The sequence below is a fragment of the Oncorhynchus masou genome, chromosome 13 (assembly GCF_036934945.1).
Source record: "Oncorhynchus masou masou isolate Uvic2021 chromosome 13, UVic_Omas_1.1, whole genome shotgun sequence".
Taxonomy (NCBI): Eukaryota; Metazoa; Chordata; class Actinopteri; order Salmoniformes; family Salmonidae; genus Oncorhynchus; species Oncorhynchus masou.
This window is the reverse complement of record NC_088224.1, coordinates 49,030,076-49,051,128: the sequence shown is the minus strand read 5'-3', so window position 1 is coordinate 49,051,128 and position 21,053 is coordinate 49,030,076. Positions and strand designations below refer to the sequence as shown.

The following is a 21,053-nucleotide window of genomic DNA, read 5'->3' as shown; positions in this document are numbered from 1 at the left end:
TGAGATAGATGTTCTTCTTAGATAGATAGATATTTTGTTTTATTATATCACTGCCATACTGTGTTCAATCGTGTCTAGCCATCTTGTCTCAAGAGGACCACAATGGAAATAAGTCACAGACTTTATTGTGTGTTGTCCTCCATGATTTTATTCATGCGCATGTATGGCTTTTTCAAGTTTTATGTGTTCTGGTTTTTTTAAATGGTCAAATTAATAACCTAAACTAAACTTGCCTTAATGACAGTTTTGCACACTCTTGGCATTCTCTGAACCGGCTTCACCTGGGATGCTTTTCCAACAGTATTGAAGGGAGTTTCCACACTTCACTCTGAGGTCCAACTCATCCCAAACCATCTCAATCTCAAAAAACAGATGCCACTAAATGTAAACCAGATGGGATGTCGTGTCTCTGCAGAATGCTGTGGTAGCCATGCTAGTTAAGTGTACCTTGAATACTAATAAAGCACACCATCACACCTCTTCCTTGCTTCATGGTGGGAACCACACATGCAGAGATCATCCATTCACCTACTCTGCATCTCACACAAAGACACGGTGGTTGGAACCTAAAATCTCATCAGAGACTCATCAGACCAAAGGACAGATTTCCAACGGTCTAATGTCCATTGCTCATGTTTCTTGTCCCAAGCAAATATTTTCTTCTTATTGGTAGAGGTTTCTTTGCAGCAATTTGACCAAGAAGGCCTGTTTACGCAGTCTCCTCTGAACAGTTGATGTTGAGATGTGTCTGTTACTTGAACTCTGTGAAGCATTTGTTTGGGCTGCAATTTTTGAGGCTGGTAACGCTAATGAACTTATCCACTGCAGCAGAGGTAACTTAGGGTCTTCCTTTCCTGCGGCAATCCTCGTCAGAGACAGTTTCGTCATAGGGCTTGTTGTTTTTTTGCGACTGCACTTGAAGAAACGTTCTTGACATTTTCCAGATTGACTGACCTGCATGTCTTAACTCTTAAGGAGCCACCCCTTTTTTTCAATTCTCGCCTAAAATGACATACCCAAATCTATGGTCCATGGAACTGTAGCCATCCTCCCTGGGCGCGGCCGCAAGAGGAAAATCGACCCCAGATTGAACAGAAGGAGAGTGCGAATGGTTGAAAAAGAACCAACGATAACTGCCAAAGAGATACAAGCTGAACTCCAAGGTGATGGTACGTTAGTTTCTGATCGCACCATCTGTCTCTTTTTGAGCTGAAGTAGGCTCCACGGAAGGAGACCCAGGAGAAAAACATAAAAACATATAAAAGCCAGACTGGAATTTGCTAAAATGCATATAGACAAGCCACCATCCTTCTGGGAGAATGTCCTTTGGACAGATGAGTCAAAACTGGAGCTTTTTGGCAAGTCACATCAGCTCTATGTTCACATATGAAAAAATGAAGCTTTCAAAGAAAATAACAACATACCTACAGTGAAACATGGAGGAAGCTGGGTTATGTTTTGGGGCTGCTTTGCTGTGCCTGGCACAGGGTGCCTTGAATCTGTGCAGGGGATAATGAAATCTCAACAATTTCAAGGCGTTCTGGAGCAAAATGTGCTGCCCAGTGTCAGAAAGCTCTGTCTCAGTCGCAGGTAATGGGTCCTCCAACAGGATAATGATCCAAAACACACAGCTAAAAGCAACCAAGAATGGATAAGAACAAAACATTGGACAAAAAAAAAGAACTTCTATAAGTCCTAATCTGAATCATATCAAACAGCTATGGAAAGAGCTGAAACTTGCAGTCTGGAGAAGGCACCCATCAAACCCGAGACAGTTGGAGCAGTTTTCACAGGAAGAGTGGGCCAAACTACCTCTTATCAGCTGCAGATGTCTCATTGATAGCTACAGAAAACATTTGATTGCAGTGATTGCCTCTAAAGGTTGTGCAACAAAATATTAAGTTAAGGGTCCCATCATTTTTGTCCATGCCATTATCATTTGTTTTATTATTTACAATATTATGTTGAGTAAAAAATCAAAAGCAAAGTATGATTTCTATTAAATATGGAATAAACAATGGTGGATGCTAATTACTTTTGTCAGTTTCGAGTTATTTCAGAGAAAATTGTGAATTCTTTGTTTTTTGAGGCAGGGTACCAACAAATTTGAGCACATCTGTATATGGGCTCCTCAGTGGCGGAGCAGTCTAAGGCACTGCATCTCAGTGCTAGAGGCGTCACTACAGACCCTGGTTCGATTCCAGGCTGAATCACAACTGGCCGTGATTGGGAGTCTCATAGGGCGGCGCACAATTGGCCCAGCATTGTCCGTGTTTGGCAGGGGTAGGCAGTCATTGTAAATAAGGATTTGTTCTTAACGGACTTGCCTAGTAAAATTAAAAAAAATACAAACTCGTAATGCCAAAGTGTGCTGCTCAGACCAATACTGATGATCCTTGATGTTATGAGGTCAGTTGGTTTGAAGAGCCTTCCCAAACCCCCTAGATACGTTACCGCACTGTGTAGCCTACGGACACGCCCCCTGGCAGCAAGTCCTCTTATTAAAGGATTATTTTCCTCCTGGGACGAAATGGATCAAATTAAGATCTGACATCTGTAGGGAGCACCACCATACTCAGAGAGTTTGTCAGCAGCAGTGTGCTGGTGATGTAATGCCCAGTGTGCCTGAGCTAGCCTGTTGTTCATCGAGTCACATGTGGCGTACCAGTCGCAGCATCTGATACAGAGCCCAGAGTGACTAGCCACACTGGTTGCTTTCTTCAGCTCCCCATTTACAGCTGAAAGCATGCAACATGAGACCCATTCAATCAAAATAGATAAATGCTGGAGAAGTCGTTTCAGTGAACACTTATCTTTCATTTAGGCTAATAGTCCTCATGTTTCATTTAACAGTCGAAACTTGGTTGTGTTCGGTACTTTGCTGAAAGGACAACCTTATTTTTGGTTGGGAGTTTCCATTTTCCATCGCTCACGAGCATTGTTGTCACTTCACAAATTCTTTGCATTACATCAACTAGACAACAGACAATTGGCCAAACATACAAGTGAACGCCAATAAACTAAAAGTACCTTGATACATAGCAGCGGGAAGTAGGGGTGTTGAGGATGCTCCAGTACCCCCTGAATAATCTGAATTAAAACAAAATATTAATATGAAAATAAAAAAGAATCAGAAAAGTAGTGCACTGGGCCTTTACTAGTATTTGAGGACCGATATAGACATATTTCTTTCAGTATCTCTGCTTTGGCAAAAAAAGGTTGTTGTATAATTAAGAACAGTATCTTACAGGATTCAATTGTTGCTCATAGGCTAATGGGATCCAAAAAGAACAAAACCCTGTCCTCAAACATTTACATCAGAAGGTGAAAAGTTATGGGCAAAGACACAAAACATCCACATTAAATTGAATATTTTTCTTGATCAAAAAAACATGGAAAACAACTTTTTGTGCAGTATTAATTTACCATCCTTACAAACCAATTCATGTAAATGTAGGATGATGTTAAATTGTCTGCAGATTTTGTGACTCTTTTGTTTAATGCAATTTTAAGAAAACACACAAATACTTGCATATAGTGTGAATATGCATGGGGATTCTTAAACCGTTTTTAAGCCCCTCCATGGGTCTACAAATCTATAGGACTGTCCATTTGCTGAGAGGATAGGAGTTAAATAGAAGACCATGGTTAGCTAACTTTAGCTTTAGCTATACAGCACTAGGCTAATTTTGCTTTAGTTGGCTGGCTGAGCCTGACTGAGACTGCTGTTTACACTCTGCTGCTTTGCCCTGTGCCTCATACTCTAGTGGGAGGGAGGGAGGGAATGGGAGGTGGGAGGAAGGGAGGGAGGGGGGAAAGGGGAGGGCTGACGTGTCAGTATAGTGTGTACCCCAGGATAAATATAGTCACACAACTATGCCACCGTAGCATGTTAGCCCTCGTCATTCCAATGGGCCGTGGCTAAAAATTCCTGCCTGACCTTCACTCTTGGAAGGTACTGGTTGATCACAAGGCAGCACACAGCCACAGAGGCAGGCTGGAACTGACTGGGAGATATAGGAAGAGATTTGTGTGGATCAGCAAACAACCCAGTCTTTTAAACACACCTGTCTCTACAGACCCACTCTGGGTCAGTTCACCATGGAGCGTACACCCAGGAGCACAGACAGAAAATCAACAGAGTCCAGGGACAGACAGACGGAAGGACATTAAAGGATTTGTAGCGTGCATTTGTCTGACTTTTACAACCCTGGCCACTCTCCCTCCCTTCCCCACCATGGACGGCACGGCTGTGTGCTGGAGCAAGGCTAGTGTCATCGGCTTCATCAAGGGCCTGGGTAGGTGCTGGGCTGGGTAGGTGCTGGACTGGGCTTGGTAGGTGCTAAGTTAGTTCCGGGCTTGGCTGGGTAGGTGTTAGACTAGGCTGGTTAGGTGCTGAGCTAGCCTGAGCTGGGTAGGTGCTGGGTAGGTGCTGGATAGGTGCTGGGCTGGGTAGGGGCATGGCGCCGCTTAGTATGTGCTGAACTGTATAGGTGCTGAACTGTATAGGTGCTGAACTGTATAGGTGCTGGGTTGGGTAAGTGCTGGGCTGGGTAGGGCGCACGCTGGGTAGGTGCTGGGCTCAGTTGGGCTGGATAGGTGTATGGTAAGGTGTTGGGATGGGATGTGTTGGGCACAGCCAGGTTAGGTGCTTGGTTGTGGTGGCTAGAGACCAGTGTATGGCACTTGGCTTTGGTGGGCATGAGGATGAGAGTGTACTGTAAGCCATGCCAGATAAGCACACATGCTGGGCATTCCTGGCAGATAAAAAGTACATATAAGAATGCACCATGTGGTTGATTAAAGCAGAGGCATGGACGACACCTCTACTGCAGCCAGCCCCACTCTCTGGCCCCTTCCCGACGCGTTGCTTGCTGCATACATTTCAGAAAGAAAATATTTACCATGTAGACTAAAATAAAAAGTAATAATAAAAAGTAACACAATAAGAATAACAATAATGAGGCTCGCTGCTCTGGCCCCCCAATGGTGGAACAAACTCCCTCACGATGCCAGGACAGCGGAGTCAATCACCACCTTCCGGAGACACCTGAAACCCCACCTCTTCAAGGAATACCTAGGATAGGATAAGTAATCCTTCTCACCCCCCCCCTTAATGATTTAGATGCACTATTGTAAAGTGGCTGTTCCACTGGATGTCAGAAGGTGAATTCACCAATTTGTAAGTCGCTCTGGATAAGAGCGTCTGCTAAATGACTTAAATGTAAATGTATATACAGGGAGCACCGGTACCGAGTCAGTGTGCGGGAATACAGGCTTGTTGGTTTAATCTGTACATCTGACTATGCATAGGTAACAAACAAACAGTGAGTAGCAGCAGTGTACAAAAGCGGGGGTCAATGTAAATTGTTCGGTGACGATATTATGAATTGTTCAGCAGTCTTATGCCTTGGGGGTAGAAGCTGTTGAGGAGCCTTTTGTTCCTAGACCTGGCGCTGTAGTACCGCTTGCCGTGCAGTAGCAGAGAAAACAGTCGATAACTTGGGTGACTGGAGTCTCTGACAATTTTATGGGCTTTCCTCTAACACAGCCTATTATATAGGTCCTAGATAGCAGGAAGCTTGGCCCCAGTGATGTACTGGGCCATTCGCACTACCGTCTGTAGTTCCTCACGGTCAGATGCCAAGCAGTTGCCATACCATGCAATCGGTCAGGATGCTCTAGATGGTGCAGCTGTAGAACCTTTTGAAAATCTTGGGACCCATGCCATATCTTTTGATTAAACGGTTTTGTTGTGCACTCTTCATGAATGTCTTGGTATGTTTGGACCATGATAGTTCATTGGTGATGTGGACACCAAGGAACTTGAAACTCTCGATCCGCTCCACTACAGCCCCATCGATGTTATTGTGGGCCTGTTCGGCCCGCCTTTTCCTGTAGTCCACGATCAGCTCCTTAGTCTTGCTCACATTGAGGGAGAGGTTGTTGTCCTGGCACCACACTGACAGTTCTCTGACCACCCCAATATAGCCCGTGTCATCGTTGTCGGTGATCAGGCCTACCACTGTTGTGTCGTCAGCAAATTTAATGATGGTGTTGGAGTCGTGTTTGGCCACGCAGTCGTGGGTGAACAGGGAATACAGGAGGGGACTAAGTACACACCCCTGAGGAGCCCCAGTGTTAAGGATCAGCATGGCAGACGTTTTGTTTCCTACTCTAACCACCTTGGAAGTCCAGGATCCAGTTGCAGAGGAAGGTGTTTAGTCCCAGAGTCCTTCTCTTAGTGAGCTTTGTGGGCACTATGGTTTTGAACGCTGAGCTAGAGTCAAGCAACAGCATTCTCAAATAGGTGTTCCTTTTGTCCAGGTGAGAAAGGGCAGTGTGGAATGCGATTGAGATTGCGTCATATGTGGATCTGTTGGGGAGGTATGCAAATTGGGGTGGGTCTAAGGTGTCCGGGAGGATGCTGTTGATGTGAGCCATAACCTGCCTTCCAAAGCACTTCATGGCTACAGAAGTGAGTAACAGGGGTGGTAATCATTTAGGCAGGTTACCTTCGCTTTCTTGGGCACAGGGACTAGGGTGGTCTGCTTGAAACATGTAGGTATTACATACTCGGTCAGGGAGAGGTTGAAAATTTCAGTGAAGACACTTGACAGTTGGTCCGCGCATGCTTTGAGTACACCTCCTGGTAATCCGTCTGGCCCAGCTGCTTTGTGAATGTTGACCTGTTTAAAGGTTTTGTGAGTGTTATCACACAGAGTGTTATCACACAGTCATCCAGAACAGCTGGTGCTCTCGTGCATGCTTCCGTGTTGCTTGCCTCGAAGCGAGCATAAAAGGCATTTAGCTCGTCTGGTAGGCTCGCGTCACTGGGCAGCTCGCGTCTGGGTTTCCCTTTGTAGGCCGTAATAGGTTTCAAGCCCTACCACATCCGACGAGCATCAGAGCCGGTGCACTAGGATTCAACCTTAATCCTGTATTGACGCTTTGCTTGTTTGATGGTTCATCTGAGGGCATAGCGGGATTTCTAATAGGCTTCCGGATAAGTGTCCTGCTCCTTGAATGCAGCAGCTGTAGCCTTTAGCTCGATGCGGATGTTGCCTGTAATCCATGGTTTCTGGTTGGGATATGTATATACAGTCACTGGGGGGATGTCGTCATCGATGCACTTGTTGATGAAACCGATGACTGAGGTGGTGTATTCCTCAATGCCATTGGATGAATCCCAGAACATATTCCTGTCTGTGCTAGCAAAACAGTCATGTAGTGGAGCATCCACGTCATCTGACCACTTCCGTATTGAGCAAGTCACTGGAATTTCCTGCTTTAGTTTTTGCTTGTACGCAGGAATCAGGAGGATACAATTATGGTCAGATTTGCCAAATGGAGGGCGGGGCTGAGCTTTGTATGCATCTCTGTGTGTGGAGTAAAGGTGGTCTAAGATCTTTTTTTCCCTGGTGACATGCCGGTAAAAATTTGGTAAAAGTGATTTAAGTTTGCCTACATTAAAGTCCCATGCCAGTAGGAGTGCCGCTTCTGGGTGAGCATTTTCGTCTTCGCTTATGGCCTTATAGAGTTGGTTGAGAGCGGTCTGAGTGCCAGCATCACTTTGGGGTGGTAAATTGACGGCTACGAATAATACATATGAGAACTCTCTTGGTAGATAGTGTGGTCTACAGTAGAGGTCGACCGATTATGATTTTTCAACGCCAATACTGATTATTGGAGGACCAAAAAAGCCGATCCGATTAATCGGACGATTTTTATTTATTTATTTGTAATAATGACAATTACAACAATACTGAATGAATTTAGCCTTAAGTAAATAATGAAACATGTTCAATTTGGTTTAAATAATGCAAAAATAAAGTGTTGGAGAAGAAAGTAAAAGTGCAATATGTGCTATGTAAGAAAGCTAACATTTCAGTTCCTTGCTCAGAACATGAGAACATATGAAAGCTGTTGGTTCCTTTTAACATGAGTCTTCAATATTCCCAGGTATGAAGTTTTAGGTTGTAGTTATTATAGGAATTATAGGACTATTCCCCTCTATACCATTTGTATTTCATTAACCTTTGACTATTGGATGTTCTTATAGGCACTTTATTGCCAGTGTAACAGTATAGCTTCCGTCCCTCTCCTCGCACCTCCCTGAGCTCGAACCAGGAACACAACGACAACAGCCAACCTCAAAGCAGCGTTACCCATGCAGAGCAAGGGAAACATCCACTGCAAGGCTCAGAGCGAGTGACGTTTGAAACGCTATTAGTGCGCGCTAACTAGCTAGCCATTTCACTTCGGTTACACCAGCCTCATCTCGGGAGTTGATAGGCTTGAAGTCATAAACAGCGCAATGCTTGTTGCACAACGAAGAGCTGCTGGCAAAACGCACGAAAGTGCTGTTTGAATGAATGTTTACGCGCCTGCTTCTGCCTACCACCTCTGTCAGATACTTAGATACTTGTATGCTCGTATGCTCAGTCAGATTATATGCAACGCAGAACATGCCAGATAATATCTAGTAATATCATCAACCATGTGTAGTTAACTAGTGATTATGATTGATTGTTTTTTATAAGATAAGTTTAATGCTAGCTAGCAACTTACCTTGGCGTACTGCATTCGCGTAACAGGCAGTCTCCTTGTGGAGTGCAACGAGAGAGAGGCAGGTCGTTATTGCGTTGGACTAGTTAACTGTAAAGTTGCAAGATTGGATCCCCCAAGCTGACACGGTGAAAAGCTGTCGTTCTGCCCCTGAACGAGGCAGTTAACCCACCGTTCCTAGGCCGTCATTGAAAATAAGAATGTGTTCTTAACCTCTTGAAACTCTGGGGGCAGTATTTCATTTTTGGATGAAAAACGTTCCCGTTTTAAACAAGATATTTTGTCAGGAAAAGATGCTCGACTATGCATATAATTGACAGCTTTGGAAAGAAAACACTAACATATATATATATATATATATATATATATATATATATATATAAATTGGCCATTCCGATTCATTGGTCGACCTCTAGTCTAGTGGAAAATCCCACTAGCTCTATATTGTCCGTATCTTCATTCAGCCAAGTCTCGGTGAAACATAAGATTTTACAGTTTTTAATGTCCCATTGGTAGGATAATCCTAATCGTAGGTCATCAATTTTATCCGTTTTACATCATTTCTACCAGCATTTAAATGTCCAACCAGAGGAAAAAAACTCTAGACCACCTTCACTCAACACAGACACACGTACAAAGCTCTCCCTCGCCCAAGTCTGACCATAATTATTTCCTCCTGATTCCAGCTTACAAGAAATAATGAAGCAGGAAGGACCAGTGACTCGCTCAATACGGAAGTGGTCAGATGATGCAGATACTAAGCTATGGAATTGTTTTGCTAGCACAGACTGGAATTTGTTCCGGAATTCTTCCAATGGCATTGAGGAATACACCACATCAGTCACTGGCTACATCAATAAGTACATCGATGACATCGTCCCCACAGTGACCCAACCTGAAGCCATGGATTACAGGCAACATCCGCAAAAGTGTAGAGGGTAGAGATGCTGGGTAGATTTGCCGTTTTCAAGGAGCTTGAATCGTGCTTCACCATCTTTGACGCTCGTCAGATGTGGTACGGCTTGCAAACTATTACAGTCTCCAAAGGGAAGCACAGACGCGAGCTGCCCAGTGACCCGAGCCTACTAGATAAGCTAAATTATTCTATGTTCACTTCGAGGCAAGCAACACTGAAGCATGCCTGAGAGCATCAGCTGTTCTGTACGACTATGTGATCACGTTCTCTGTAGCCAATATGGGTAAGACTTTTAAACAGGTCAAAATTCACAAGGCTGCAGGGCCAGAAGGATTACCAGGACGTGTACTCCGAGCATGCGCTGACCAACTGGCAAGTATCTTCACTGACATTTTCAACCTGTCTCTGACGGAGTCTGTCATACCAACATGTTTCAAGCAGATTGCCATAGTTCCTGTGCCCAGGAACACTAAGGTAACTTGCTTAAATGACTACCGACCCGTGGCACTCACGTCTGTAGCCATTAAGTGCTTTGCAAGGCTGGTCATGGGTAATATCAAAACCATTTTCCCAGAAACCCTAGACCAACACCAATTTGCATATCACCCTAACAGATGCACAGTTGACGCAATCTCTATTGCACTCCACACTGCACTTTCTCACTTGGACAAAAGGAATAACTATGTGAGAATGCTATTCATTGACTCCAGCTCAGTGTTCAACACCAGAGTGTCCTCAAAGCTCATCACTAAGCTAAGGACTCTGGGACTAAACTCCTCCCTCTGCAACTGGATACTGGACTTCCTGACGGGCTGTCCCCAGGTGGTAAGGGTAGGTATCAACACATCTGTCACACTGATCCTTAACACTGGGGCCCCTCAGGGGTGCGTGCTCAGTCCCCTCCTGTTCTCCCTGTTCACCCATGACTACATGGTCAGGAAAGATTCCAACACCATCATTAAGTTTTCCAGTGACACAACAGTGGTAGGCCTGATCATCGATAACGATGAGACAGCCTATAGGAAGGTGGTCAGAGACCTAGCCGTGTGGTGCCAGGATAACAACCTCTCCCTCAACGTGATCAAGACAAAGGAGATGATTTTGGACTACAGGAAAAGGAGGGCCGAGTACACCCCCATTCTCATCAACGGGGCTGTAGTGGAGCAGGCTGAGAGCTTCAAGTTCCTTGGTGTCCACAACACCAATGGTGACATGGTGAAGAGACCAGACGAGGGATCAGTGGTTAAGGGTAAATATAATACTTTACTGAGAATGGTAACGTAAGGATCACAAAAACACTGGGAAAACAACAAACACTAAGTCTCGAAAACTCACTTAGGAGACAAACGCACAAAACACACCATTCAAACTTCAGCAAAGGACAACAGAAAACACACCTCTTTTAACAGGGAAATCATAATGAGTTAATAGGACACACCTGTGTGTCTTCCGTGTCTCTAGGATGGTCTCTGCCGCCCTCTGGTGACAGGTGGAACCATGACACCAACAAACTAGAATGGTCCAAACACATCTAGACAGTCGTGAAGAAGGCACGACAAAGCCTATTCTCCCTCAGGAGACTGAAAACATTTGGCATGGGTCCTCAGATCCTCAAAAGGTTCTACAGCTGCACCATCGAGAGCATCCTGACTGGTTGCATCACTGCCTGGTATGGCAACTGCTCAGCCTCCTACCGCAAGGCATTACAGAGGGTAGTGCGTACGGCCCAGTACCTCACTGGGGCAAAGCTTCCTGCCATCCAGGACCTCTATACCAGGCGGTGTCAGAGGAAGGCCCTAAAAATGGTCAAAGACTCCAGTCACCCTAGTAATAGACTGTTCTCTCTGCTACCTCACGGCAAGTGGTACTTAACGTTAGCTAGCAAGCAAGAAACGAACCAAAACATTGTTTAGAAAGTTGCTTGTAGTTGCCTGATTTGCTAGATTGACATATACTAAATAGATTTTTAAATGATTGGGTGTTAAATTATTGGTGTTAAAATACACCAGTTATGCTATTTTGGACTACTTTTTCCTAACGACAACAAGAAGTTTGATGTTGGAGAACAATAGAATGTTCATGATGTCACTGCGACAACTGTCTCCAGACATGTCGATAGACGTAGTATTAACCAGCCTATAATCTTGAAATCTTTGGTTGTTTAGTACACTACCGTGCTCACTCTGTTGAGAACATGTCCTCACATGTGAATCCCTAAAGAGATGTTTGGGGCTAAGGCTTAATTAAGAGAATGTGAACGAAGCTTAATGGGTGTAGACAAAAAAGAGCTCTCCATTAGGTTTACCAACACATTCAAAGGCCATTTTCTCAAAAGTGGGGTTACAAGTTCATCAACTTTCAAAGCAGAATTACTTTCCCATTGTTCCTCAACTGTGGTGTATGATATACCATGTTCTAGCTCTGAGTCTCTACATTTATTCAATGTAAAAAACACAATTTCAAATTTTGCTAACTAAGATCGAATCTGTCGGTCACAGGATAACAACCAGCAGACTGTTTAGTGCCAAAAATAAGGGGTTAAATAAATGTCTGAAAAATAACAAATGTTTCCTATCTTTCTTATATCACTTCAGAACATACTTCCTTTTGACCTTTTTGGGGGGACTATCTGTTGTTCGATGTAGTGCGTCTGTTACTCAAAGGGCTTAAACTCTTGTATTTCAACATGTGAACAATTCATAAACATTTATAGTAATTTATAAAGAATTTATGAGCATTCATAGCATGTATAATGGCTTGTTCACTGTATAATGGCTTGTTCATAGTGTAACCTCTTGTGACAGCATCCCAACCCCAAAAAAACTGTTTCTCGTACAATCAATGGATTAGAAATGCAAATGCTTTATAGCCTAAATATTGACTGATGATAAGGGTCCATGGAGAATATGTTTGTTTATTTTTTTATGCTTTACTTGGACAGATTAAAAATATGAGGGACAGTAAGATGATACATTTCACACCACACACCACACCATTTCAACCACACAGCCACACTGTAAGAAATTATTCCTAAACCTCGACTTCAAAATACTCTCCTGCAACCCTCCTCACCCAATGTGGTGTGGATCTGTTTTTTTTCTAAAGTATTTCTACTTACACCGGAACTGGAATCCCTCAACTGAAGATAGCTAGCTAACTAGCTACCAGCTATCAGTTAGCTAACCACTGCTAGCGGTCATCAGCTAACTTTAGCTCGGAAAGCTCTCGCCAATTCATACAACGCGTTTCAAACCAGAGCATTCTGGACCTATTTTTCTCTCCATATCCCTGGATTCCTACCGCAAACTCTGAACCTTTTCATCTGGACCATCGCAGCTAGCTAACCGCAACCCGGGTTGACTACTCTTGGCTAATGTTTCCGTCCTGGAGCAAGAACCAATTAGCCTGGAGCTTGCCCATGCTAGGCCAATCTCCTGGTGAGGGCTCCTGGGCTACTCCTGAAGCCTACTCCTCGACTACAATATCCGGACCCCTTCTGCCGGCACGGGGAACGGAACCCCGTCGATCCTTCACGACTGGAATACCGACATAATCTGCCCAAGGATTCCAACAGGCCCCTCAGGCGCGACATCCCCTGAAAGCCCATTCTGCTAGCATATTGGACTGTTAACTGACCAGTTTCTTGGACCACTATACCCGTTTTGCCAATTGGACTTGGACCCCTCTGCTACTTGGAACCCTATTAAATTCCACGACTGGTCTATCGATGTCACCGCACGAGGAGGCAAAAACTGACTTTCCCCCATCGCGTCGTCCCTCTAAGGCCCTTCTGCTAACTTGCTAGCCCCGGCCTGCTAACTGATAGCTTGCTAGCCCCGGCCTGCTAACTGTCTGAATCGCCGTGTCCCCAGCCAGCCCAACCACTCACTGGACCCAATTCACTTGGCTGCGCATGCCTCTCCCTAATATCAATATTCCTTGTCCATTACTGTCCTGGTTAGTGATTACTGTTTTATTTCACTGTAGAGCCTCTAGCCCTGCTCAATATGCCTTAACCAACCATGTTGTTCCACCTCCCACATATGCGATGACATCACCTGGTTTAAACGGCTCTAGAGACTATATCTATCTCATCATTACTCAATGCCTAGGTTTACCTCCAATGTACTCTCTTCCTACCATACCTTTGTCTGTGCATTATGCCATGAATCTATGCTATAGTGCCCAGAAACCAGCTCCTTTTACTCTCTGTTCTGAACGTGACAGACAGCCAGTAGACAGCCAGTTCTTATAGCCTTTAGCCATAAACGTCTCATACTTCTCCTCTGTTCCTCTGGTGATGTAGAGGTCAACCCAGGACCTGCAGTGCCTAGCTCCACTCCCACTCCCCAGGTGCTTTCATTTGTTGACTTATGTAACCGTAAAAGCCTTGGTTTCATGCATGTTAACATTAGAAGCCTACTCCCGAAGTTTGCTTTATTCACTGCTTTAGCGCATTTCTGCCAACCCAGATGTCTTAGCCGTGTCTGAATCCTGGCTTAACCTCTTACACCTATGGTGGCGCTATTTCATTTTTGGAAGAAAAATGTTCCCGTTTTAAACAAGATATTTTGTCACAAAAAGATGCTCGACTATGCATATAATTGCTACTGTTCGAAAGAAAACACTCTGACGTGTCCAGAAATACAAATATCTTCTCTGTGCGTGCCCTTTAACGTGAGCTTCAGGCAAAACCAAGATGACTTGGCATCCAGGAAATGACAAGGATTTTTGAGGCTCTGTCTTTCATGATCTCCTTATATGGCTGTGAACGCAAGAGGAATGAGTCTGCCCTTTCTGTCGTTTCCCCAAGGTGTCTGCAGCATTGTGACGTATTTGTAGGCAGATCATTGGAAGATTGACCATAAGAGACCACATTTACCACGTGTCCGCCCGGTGTCCTGCGCCGAAATTGGTGCGCAAAAGTCACCTGCCAGTATTTTTCCATGGGGCACAGAGAGAGAAGCAAGCTTCCACGAACTGCATGTCAATGAAGAGATATGTGAAAAAACACCTTGAGGATTGATTCCAAACAACGTTTGCCATGTTTCGGTCGATATTATGTAGTTAATCCGGAAAAAGTTTCACGTTGTAGGTGACTGCATTTTCGGTTCGTTTTGGTAGCCAGGCGCAATGTAGAAAACGGAACGATTTCTCCTACACACAGACGCTTTCAGGAAACACTGCGCATCTGGTATGTGGCTGGGAGTCTCCTCATTGAAAACATCAGAAGCTCTTCAAAGGTAAATGATTTTATTTATTTGGTTATCTGGCTTTTGTGAAAATGTTGCGTGCTACATGCTACACAAAATGCTATGCTAGCTTAGCATACTCTTACACAAATTAGTCAATTTCTATGGTTCAAAAGCATATTTTGAAAATCTGAGATGACAGTGTTGTTAAGAAAAGGCTAAGCTTGAGAGCAAACGCATTATTTTAATTTTATTTGCGATTTTCAGAAATCGTTAACGTTGCGTTATGCTAATGAGCCTGAGGCTTAGTCACAATCCCGGATCCGGGATGGGGAGTTTCAAGAGGTTAATAAGAAAACCACCAAAAACTCTGAACTTTCCATCCCTAACTATAACATTTTCTGCCAAGATAGAACTGCCAAAGGGGGCGGTGTTTCAATCTACTGCAGAGATAGCCTGCAGAGTTCTGTCTTACTATCCAGGTCTGTACCCAAAAAATTGAGCTTCTACTTCTAAAAACTCACCATTCCAGAAACAAGTCTCTCACCGTTGTTGCTTGCTATAGACCACCTTCTGCCCCCAGCTGTGCCCTGGACATCATATGTGAATTGATTGCCCCCATCCGTCTTCTGAGCTCGTGCTGCTAGGTGACCGAATCTGGGACATGCTTAACACCCCGGCCATCCTACAATCTAAACTTGATGCCCTCAATCTCACACAAATTATCAATGAACCTACCAGGTACCACCCCAAAGCCGTAAACACGGGCACCCTCATAGATATCATGCTAACTAACTCGCCCTCCAAATACACCTCTGCTGTTTTCAACCAAGATCTCAGTGATCACTGCCTCATTGCCTGCATCCGTAATGGGTCTGCGGTCAAACTATCACCCCTCATCACTGTCAAATACTCCCTAAAACACTTCAGTGGACAGGCCTTTCTAATCGACCTGGCCCGAGGTATCCTGGAATGACATTGACCTCATCCCGTCAGTAGATGATGCCTGGTTATTCTTTAAAAGTGCCTTTCTCACCATCTTAAATAAGCATGCTCCATTACAAAAATGTAGAACCAGTAATAGATATAGCCCTTGGTTCACTCCAGACCTGTCTGCCCTTGACCAGTACAACAACATCCTGTGGCATTCTGCATTAGCATTGAATAGCCCCCGTGATATGCAACTTTTCAGGGAAGTTAGGACCCAATATACACAGGCAGTTAGGAAAGCTAAGGCTAGCTTTTTCAAACAGAAATTTGGGACACTGTAAAGTCCATGGAGAATAAGAGCACCTCCTCCCAGCTGCCCACTGCACTGATGCTAGGAAACACTGTCACTACCGATAAATCCACAATAATTGAGAATTTCAAGAAGCATTTTTCTACGGCTGGCCATGCTTTCCACCTGGCAACCCCTACCCCGGTCAACAGCCCTGCACTCCCCACAGCAACTCGCCCAAACCTCCCCCATTTCTCCTTCACCCAAATCCAGATAGCTGATGCTCTGAAAGAGCTGATAAATCTGGACCTCTACAAATCAGCCGGGCTAGACAATCTGGACCCTCTCTTTCTAAAATGATCTGCCGAAATTGTTGCAACCCCTATTACTAGCCTGTTCAACCTTTCTTTCATATCGTCTGAGATTCCCATTGATTGGAAAGCTGCCGCGGTCATCACCCTCTTCAAAGGGGGAGACACTCTAGACCCAAACTGATACAGACCTATATCTATTCTACCCTGCCTTTTTAAAGTCTTTGAAAGCCAAGTTAACAAACAGATTACCGACCACTTCGAATCTCACCGTACCTTCTCTGCTATGCAATCTGGTTTCAGAGTTGGTCATGGGTGCACCTCAGCCACGCTCAAGGTCCTAAACGATATCATAACCGTCATCGATAAGACACCTTACTATGCAGCCGTTTTCATGGACCTGGCTAAGGCTTTCAACTCTGTCAATCACAACATTCTTATTGGCAGACTAAAAAGCCTTGGTTTCTCAAATGACTGCCTCGCCTGGTTCACCAACTACTTCTCAGACAGAGTTCAGTGTGTCAAATCGGAGGGCCTGTTGTCCGGACCTCTGGCAGTCTCTATGGGGTTGACACAGGGTTCAATCCTGGCCGACTCTCTTCTCTGTATACATCAATGATGTCGCTCTCGCTGCTGGTGATTCCTTGATCCACCCCTACGCAGACGACACCATTCAGTATACCTCTGGCCCTTCTTTGGACACCGTGTTACCTTATCCACCAGATGAGTTTCAATGCCATCTCCTTCCGTGGCCTCCAACTGCTCTTAAATGCAAGTAAAAACTAAATGCCTGCTCTTCAACCTTTCGCTTCCCGCACCTGCCCGCCCGTCCAGCATCACTACACTGGACGGTTCTGACTTAGAATATGTGGACAACTACAAATACCTAGGTGTCTGGGTAGACTGTAAACTCTCCTTCCAAAGTCACATTCAACATCTCCAATCCAAAATTAAATCTAGAATCGGCTTCCTATTTCGCAACAAAGCATCCTTCACTCATGCTGTTAAATTGACCATCCTACCAATCCTAGACTTCGGCGATGCCATTTACAAAATAGCCTCCAACACTCTACTCCACAAATTGGATGCAGTCTATCACAATGCCATCAGTTTTTTCACCAAAGCCCCATATACTACCCACCACTGCAACCTGTAGGCTCTCGTTGGCTGGTCCTTGCTTCATACTCGTCTCCCAACCCACTGGCTACCGGTTGTCTACAAGTCTATGCTAGGTAAAGCCCCACCTTATCTGAGCTCACTGGTCACCATTGCAGCACCCACGCGTGGCACGCACTCCAGCCGGTATATTTCACTGGTCACCCCCAAAGCCAATTCTTCCTTTGGCCGCCTCTCCTTCCAGTTCTCTGCTGCCATGACTGGAACAAACTGCAAAAATCACTGAAGCTGGAGACTCACATCTCCCTCACTAGCTTTAAGAACCAGCTGTCAGAGCAGCTCACAGATCACTTCACCTGTACATAGCTCATCTGTAAATAGCCCATCCAATCTACCTCATCCCCATACTGTTTTTATTTATTTACCGATCTTGCTCCTTTGCACCCCAGTATATCTACTTGCACATTCATCTTCTGCACATCCTACCATTCCAGTGTTTAATTGCTATATTGTATTTACTTTGCCACCATGGCCTATTACTTGCCTTACCTCTCTTATCCTACCTCATTTGCACATGCTGTATATAGATTGTTCTACCGTATTATTGATTGTATGTTTGTTTATTCCATGTGTAACTCTGTGTTGTTGCATGTGTCGAACTGCTTTGCTTTATCTTGGCCAGGTCGCAATTGCAAATGAGAACTTGTTCTCAACTAGCCTACCTGGTTGTATGAAGGTGAAATAAAAAATAAAAAATAAAACATTCTGTATCTCCTGTCATTTCATAACTGTGTCAAAATACCCCCCAAAGATCTTACAAAATATGTATGCAAGTCAGTTCAATGATTTGTTAATTTAGTTTTACCAAAATAATGTAAATCCAGCCTAATATGTTGCTAAATCTTTCATGAAGAGAGAGACAATAGTGATTGAACTCATTGTCAGTTTTTGGTTTTAATCTCCTTGCATTTCCTATCTCACCACATGACTCTGTTTTTAGAAGATTGTTGGTAATTCAACATTTTCAGTCGACGATGATTCTTTCACACAATGTTTCTTTCCTATGCATGTTTGAAGAAATCAAAGTATATTTCTATATTGCTATTAATCTTGTTGTGCAATGAGGTGCAATGATTCATGATGAACGAATATCAAAACCATCAGACAAATTGATGTTCAATGAGGACAGCACCCATTCCATACATTCATGATTGTCAATGGATTTTAGGGACGAGAAAGTGGGTCGTCGTAAATGGTGGCGAAAAGTGAGGACTAAATGGAGAAAATGGTGAAGGATGAATTGGGTTAAGTGGAATTGGTCAGAGTGACCAGGAACAGTATGATGTTGATTTCGTGTGTATCAAAGAGCAAAAGGAGAACGCTCTGTGGCTCTGCAAGATGTTGACGTATGATGTTGACAGCTATGATTTTCAGAGTAGGGCACCGGTTAAATGTGTCATCTCTGATGTCTCGTTGGACATAGAGCCTGTGTGGTTTAGGGATAACATTCCGGGAGTGGTAGACTCACGTTGCTTGAATTGAATGATAGATGGAAAGAAGGAGCAAAGCCTATTGGTTTAACTGTTGTTTGATGAAGTGTTTCTCCCAACTTATGTAATACTTGGACATATGAGTTATGAGGTGAGACCGTATGTCCAAACCATATATATATATATATACTTCATCAAACAACAGTGTATTTATGTATTTATTTTATTTATTTATTTATTTTTACTACCCCGTACAGTATGTGGCGGCAATACACCATATGAGTGCCAATAAACCTCAAAGAAGAAGAAGGTGATTGTCAATGGATGGCACAACATTAAAGAGAAAAGCTACAAAAGATGATGGACGTCAACGGTAAGATAGTGGAACCTATTATGAGTAAATATGGAGTGGGGGAATGCACAACCCTTCTAAAAGATCTGATGAAGGGTAAGATAGGTGCCGGGATGACCGCCGAGAAGAAGCTGAGTGCAGAGGGAAGCGGTGTGGTGAGGAAGGTTGGAGTCGAGTGCAAAAAGACAGATACATGCTCCAGTAGCTTTGTGATGGAACCTGACGAGAGTGAGGATGAAGTACCTGTGGAGGCAGGTGCAGTGAGGACCATCAAGTTTGAGCCTCATCCCGATGATGACAAGAATGAATCTGGCCCAGTGGGAGTGAGATTTATTGGAAAGAATACATCCTTGTATTCTGGCTGATTCATATGTGATGTCAGGTTGGGTGGAGAAGAGGTTGAGGACTGTTGAGTCGGTGAAAGTAACTCGAAGTCGACTCGTGATGATGTATTGTGTTTCTTCCGTCCAGAAAAGTGCTCCGGGTGCTGTGGACCACTCGACTAGGGACAAGAACTGTGACTTGCTTTGTTCATAGGAGCAGGGCGCCATTGAAAGGAGTGATAACGGGGGTGTTATTAAGTGTTTCGGGGGATCAGCTGAAATAGAATTCAGACCCGGTGGAAATACGTGATGAAACGGAGAAGACATTGTCTGATGCAGTCTTTCCCTGACAAGGTCAAGTTAGGATGTTCAGTTAATCCATGAGAGCTTTTGTTCTGAAAATACTAAGCTTTTTTAGGTGCCAAGCTTATGGTCATGTTGCAGCAGTGTGTAGGAGGGGGATTCCTAGATGTGAGAAGTGTGAAGGAGGGCATGAGACGAAGGAATGTGTAATATCGGTAGAGAAAGTTGTGTGTGTTAGCTGCGGGGGTGCCCATGGGGCTGGAGATTGGAGGTGTCTAGTGAGAGAAAGGCAGGTTGAGATTGCCAGGGTCGGAGTAGTACAGACAGTGTCGTATGCTGAAGCAGTGAGGAGAGTGGTAGAGGAAGATTGGGTACATGGTGAGGGATCCTGAAAGGATTCTTGTGAGTAAGCAGAGACCTACAGAGAGGGCTGGGAATAGTATGTGCTTCAGTAAGATGGGTTTCATAGCATTCATAGCTATGTTTGTCAACTGTACTGCAGAAATGGAATGTCACAGAAAATAGAGGTTGTGGTGGCAGCTGCAGAGACGTTCTTGGGATTGCGAGGTTTTACTGCAGAAGAGTTGTGGGGGGTGTAGAGTGGTAATGTTTTGTCCTTCCAGACCATTGGCCTGGAGTAAGATTAGATAGGGTTAAATAGTGGAATGGGGTGGTATTTTGTATTACTATAATGGATTGTACAGTAGGTGGCGTAAATACACCAATAGGTGTAGTCTGCCCTTAAGCCTAGAAGAAGAACAACAACAACGTCAATGGAAGTGCCGAATCCTCAGTTCTTGCAGTTCAACCTCCAATTACTGCTGGTGGTTTGAACACTGTGCTTGACAATGCCTGCAAAATAACATATAATGGCAAATTATCAAATAAATAGAACAATGTTAAACATTTAGACACTTCTGAAAATGTGATAATTCTGCACTAGACAGGACTAAAAACATAATAATGGTGTTTAGAAGCTTTAGAGAGAGGAAACGACACCAAAAGAGAAGGTATCTAATTCTGCACTAAAAAGGACTAGTGTTTTCAACCTTTTCTGTTAATACTCCCAGTCCCTGGCAAGGTGCTGCACAATACTTGATTAAGTGGTGTTCCAACACACCATGTAATGTTTCAAAATGTCTCAGGATGATGTGGTTCAATATTTAAGGTTAAGGTTCCATCTCCTTCAAGTTGGTGGCAGCCCAGTTTCCACTAGTTTTTGTGTTACAACAATGTAATTCATGTTTCCGAGAGTGTATTCTG

General features: G+C 44.1%; 1 protein-coding gene across 4 annotated transcripts in view; it reads left to right on the top strand.

The window, feature by feature from the left end:
* Positions 1-21,053, top strand: part of LOC135552472 (protein furry homolog) — a 250,025-nt gene that overhangs the window by 27,050 nt on the left and 201,922 nt on the right. The window contains exon 1 of one of the 4 annotated variants that reach the window (XM_064984131.1): positions 4,232-4,298. The exons of the other annotated variants lie outside the window; for them this stretch is intronic. Coding sequence (XP_064840203.1) covers positions 4,238-4,298 — 61 coding nt within the window. The 5' untranslated portion in view covers positions 4,232-4,237. Of the gene's footprint in view, positions 1-4,231; positions 4,299-21,053 lie in introns of those variants that run through there. 4 annotated transcript variants of the gene reach the window in all.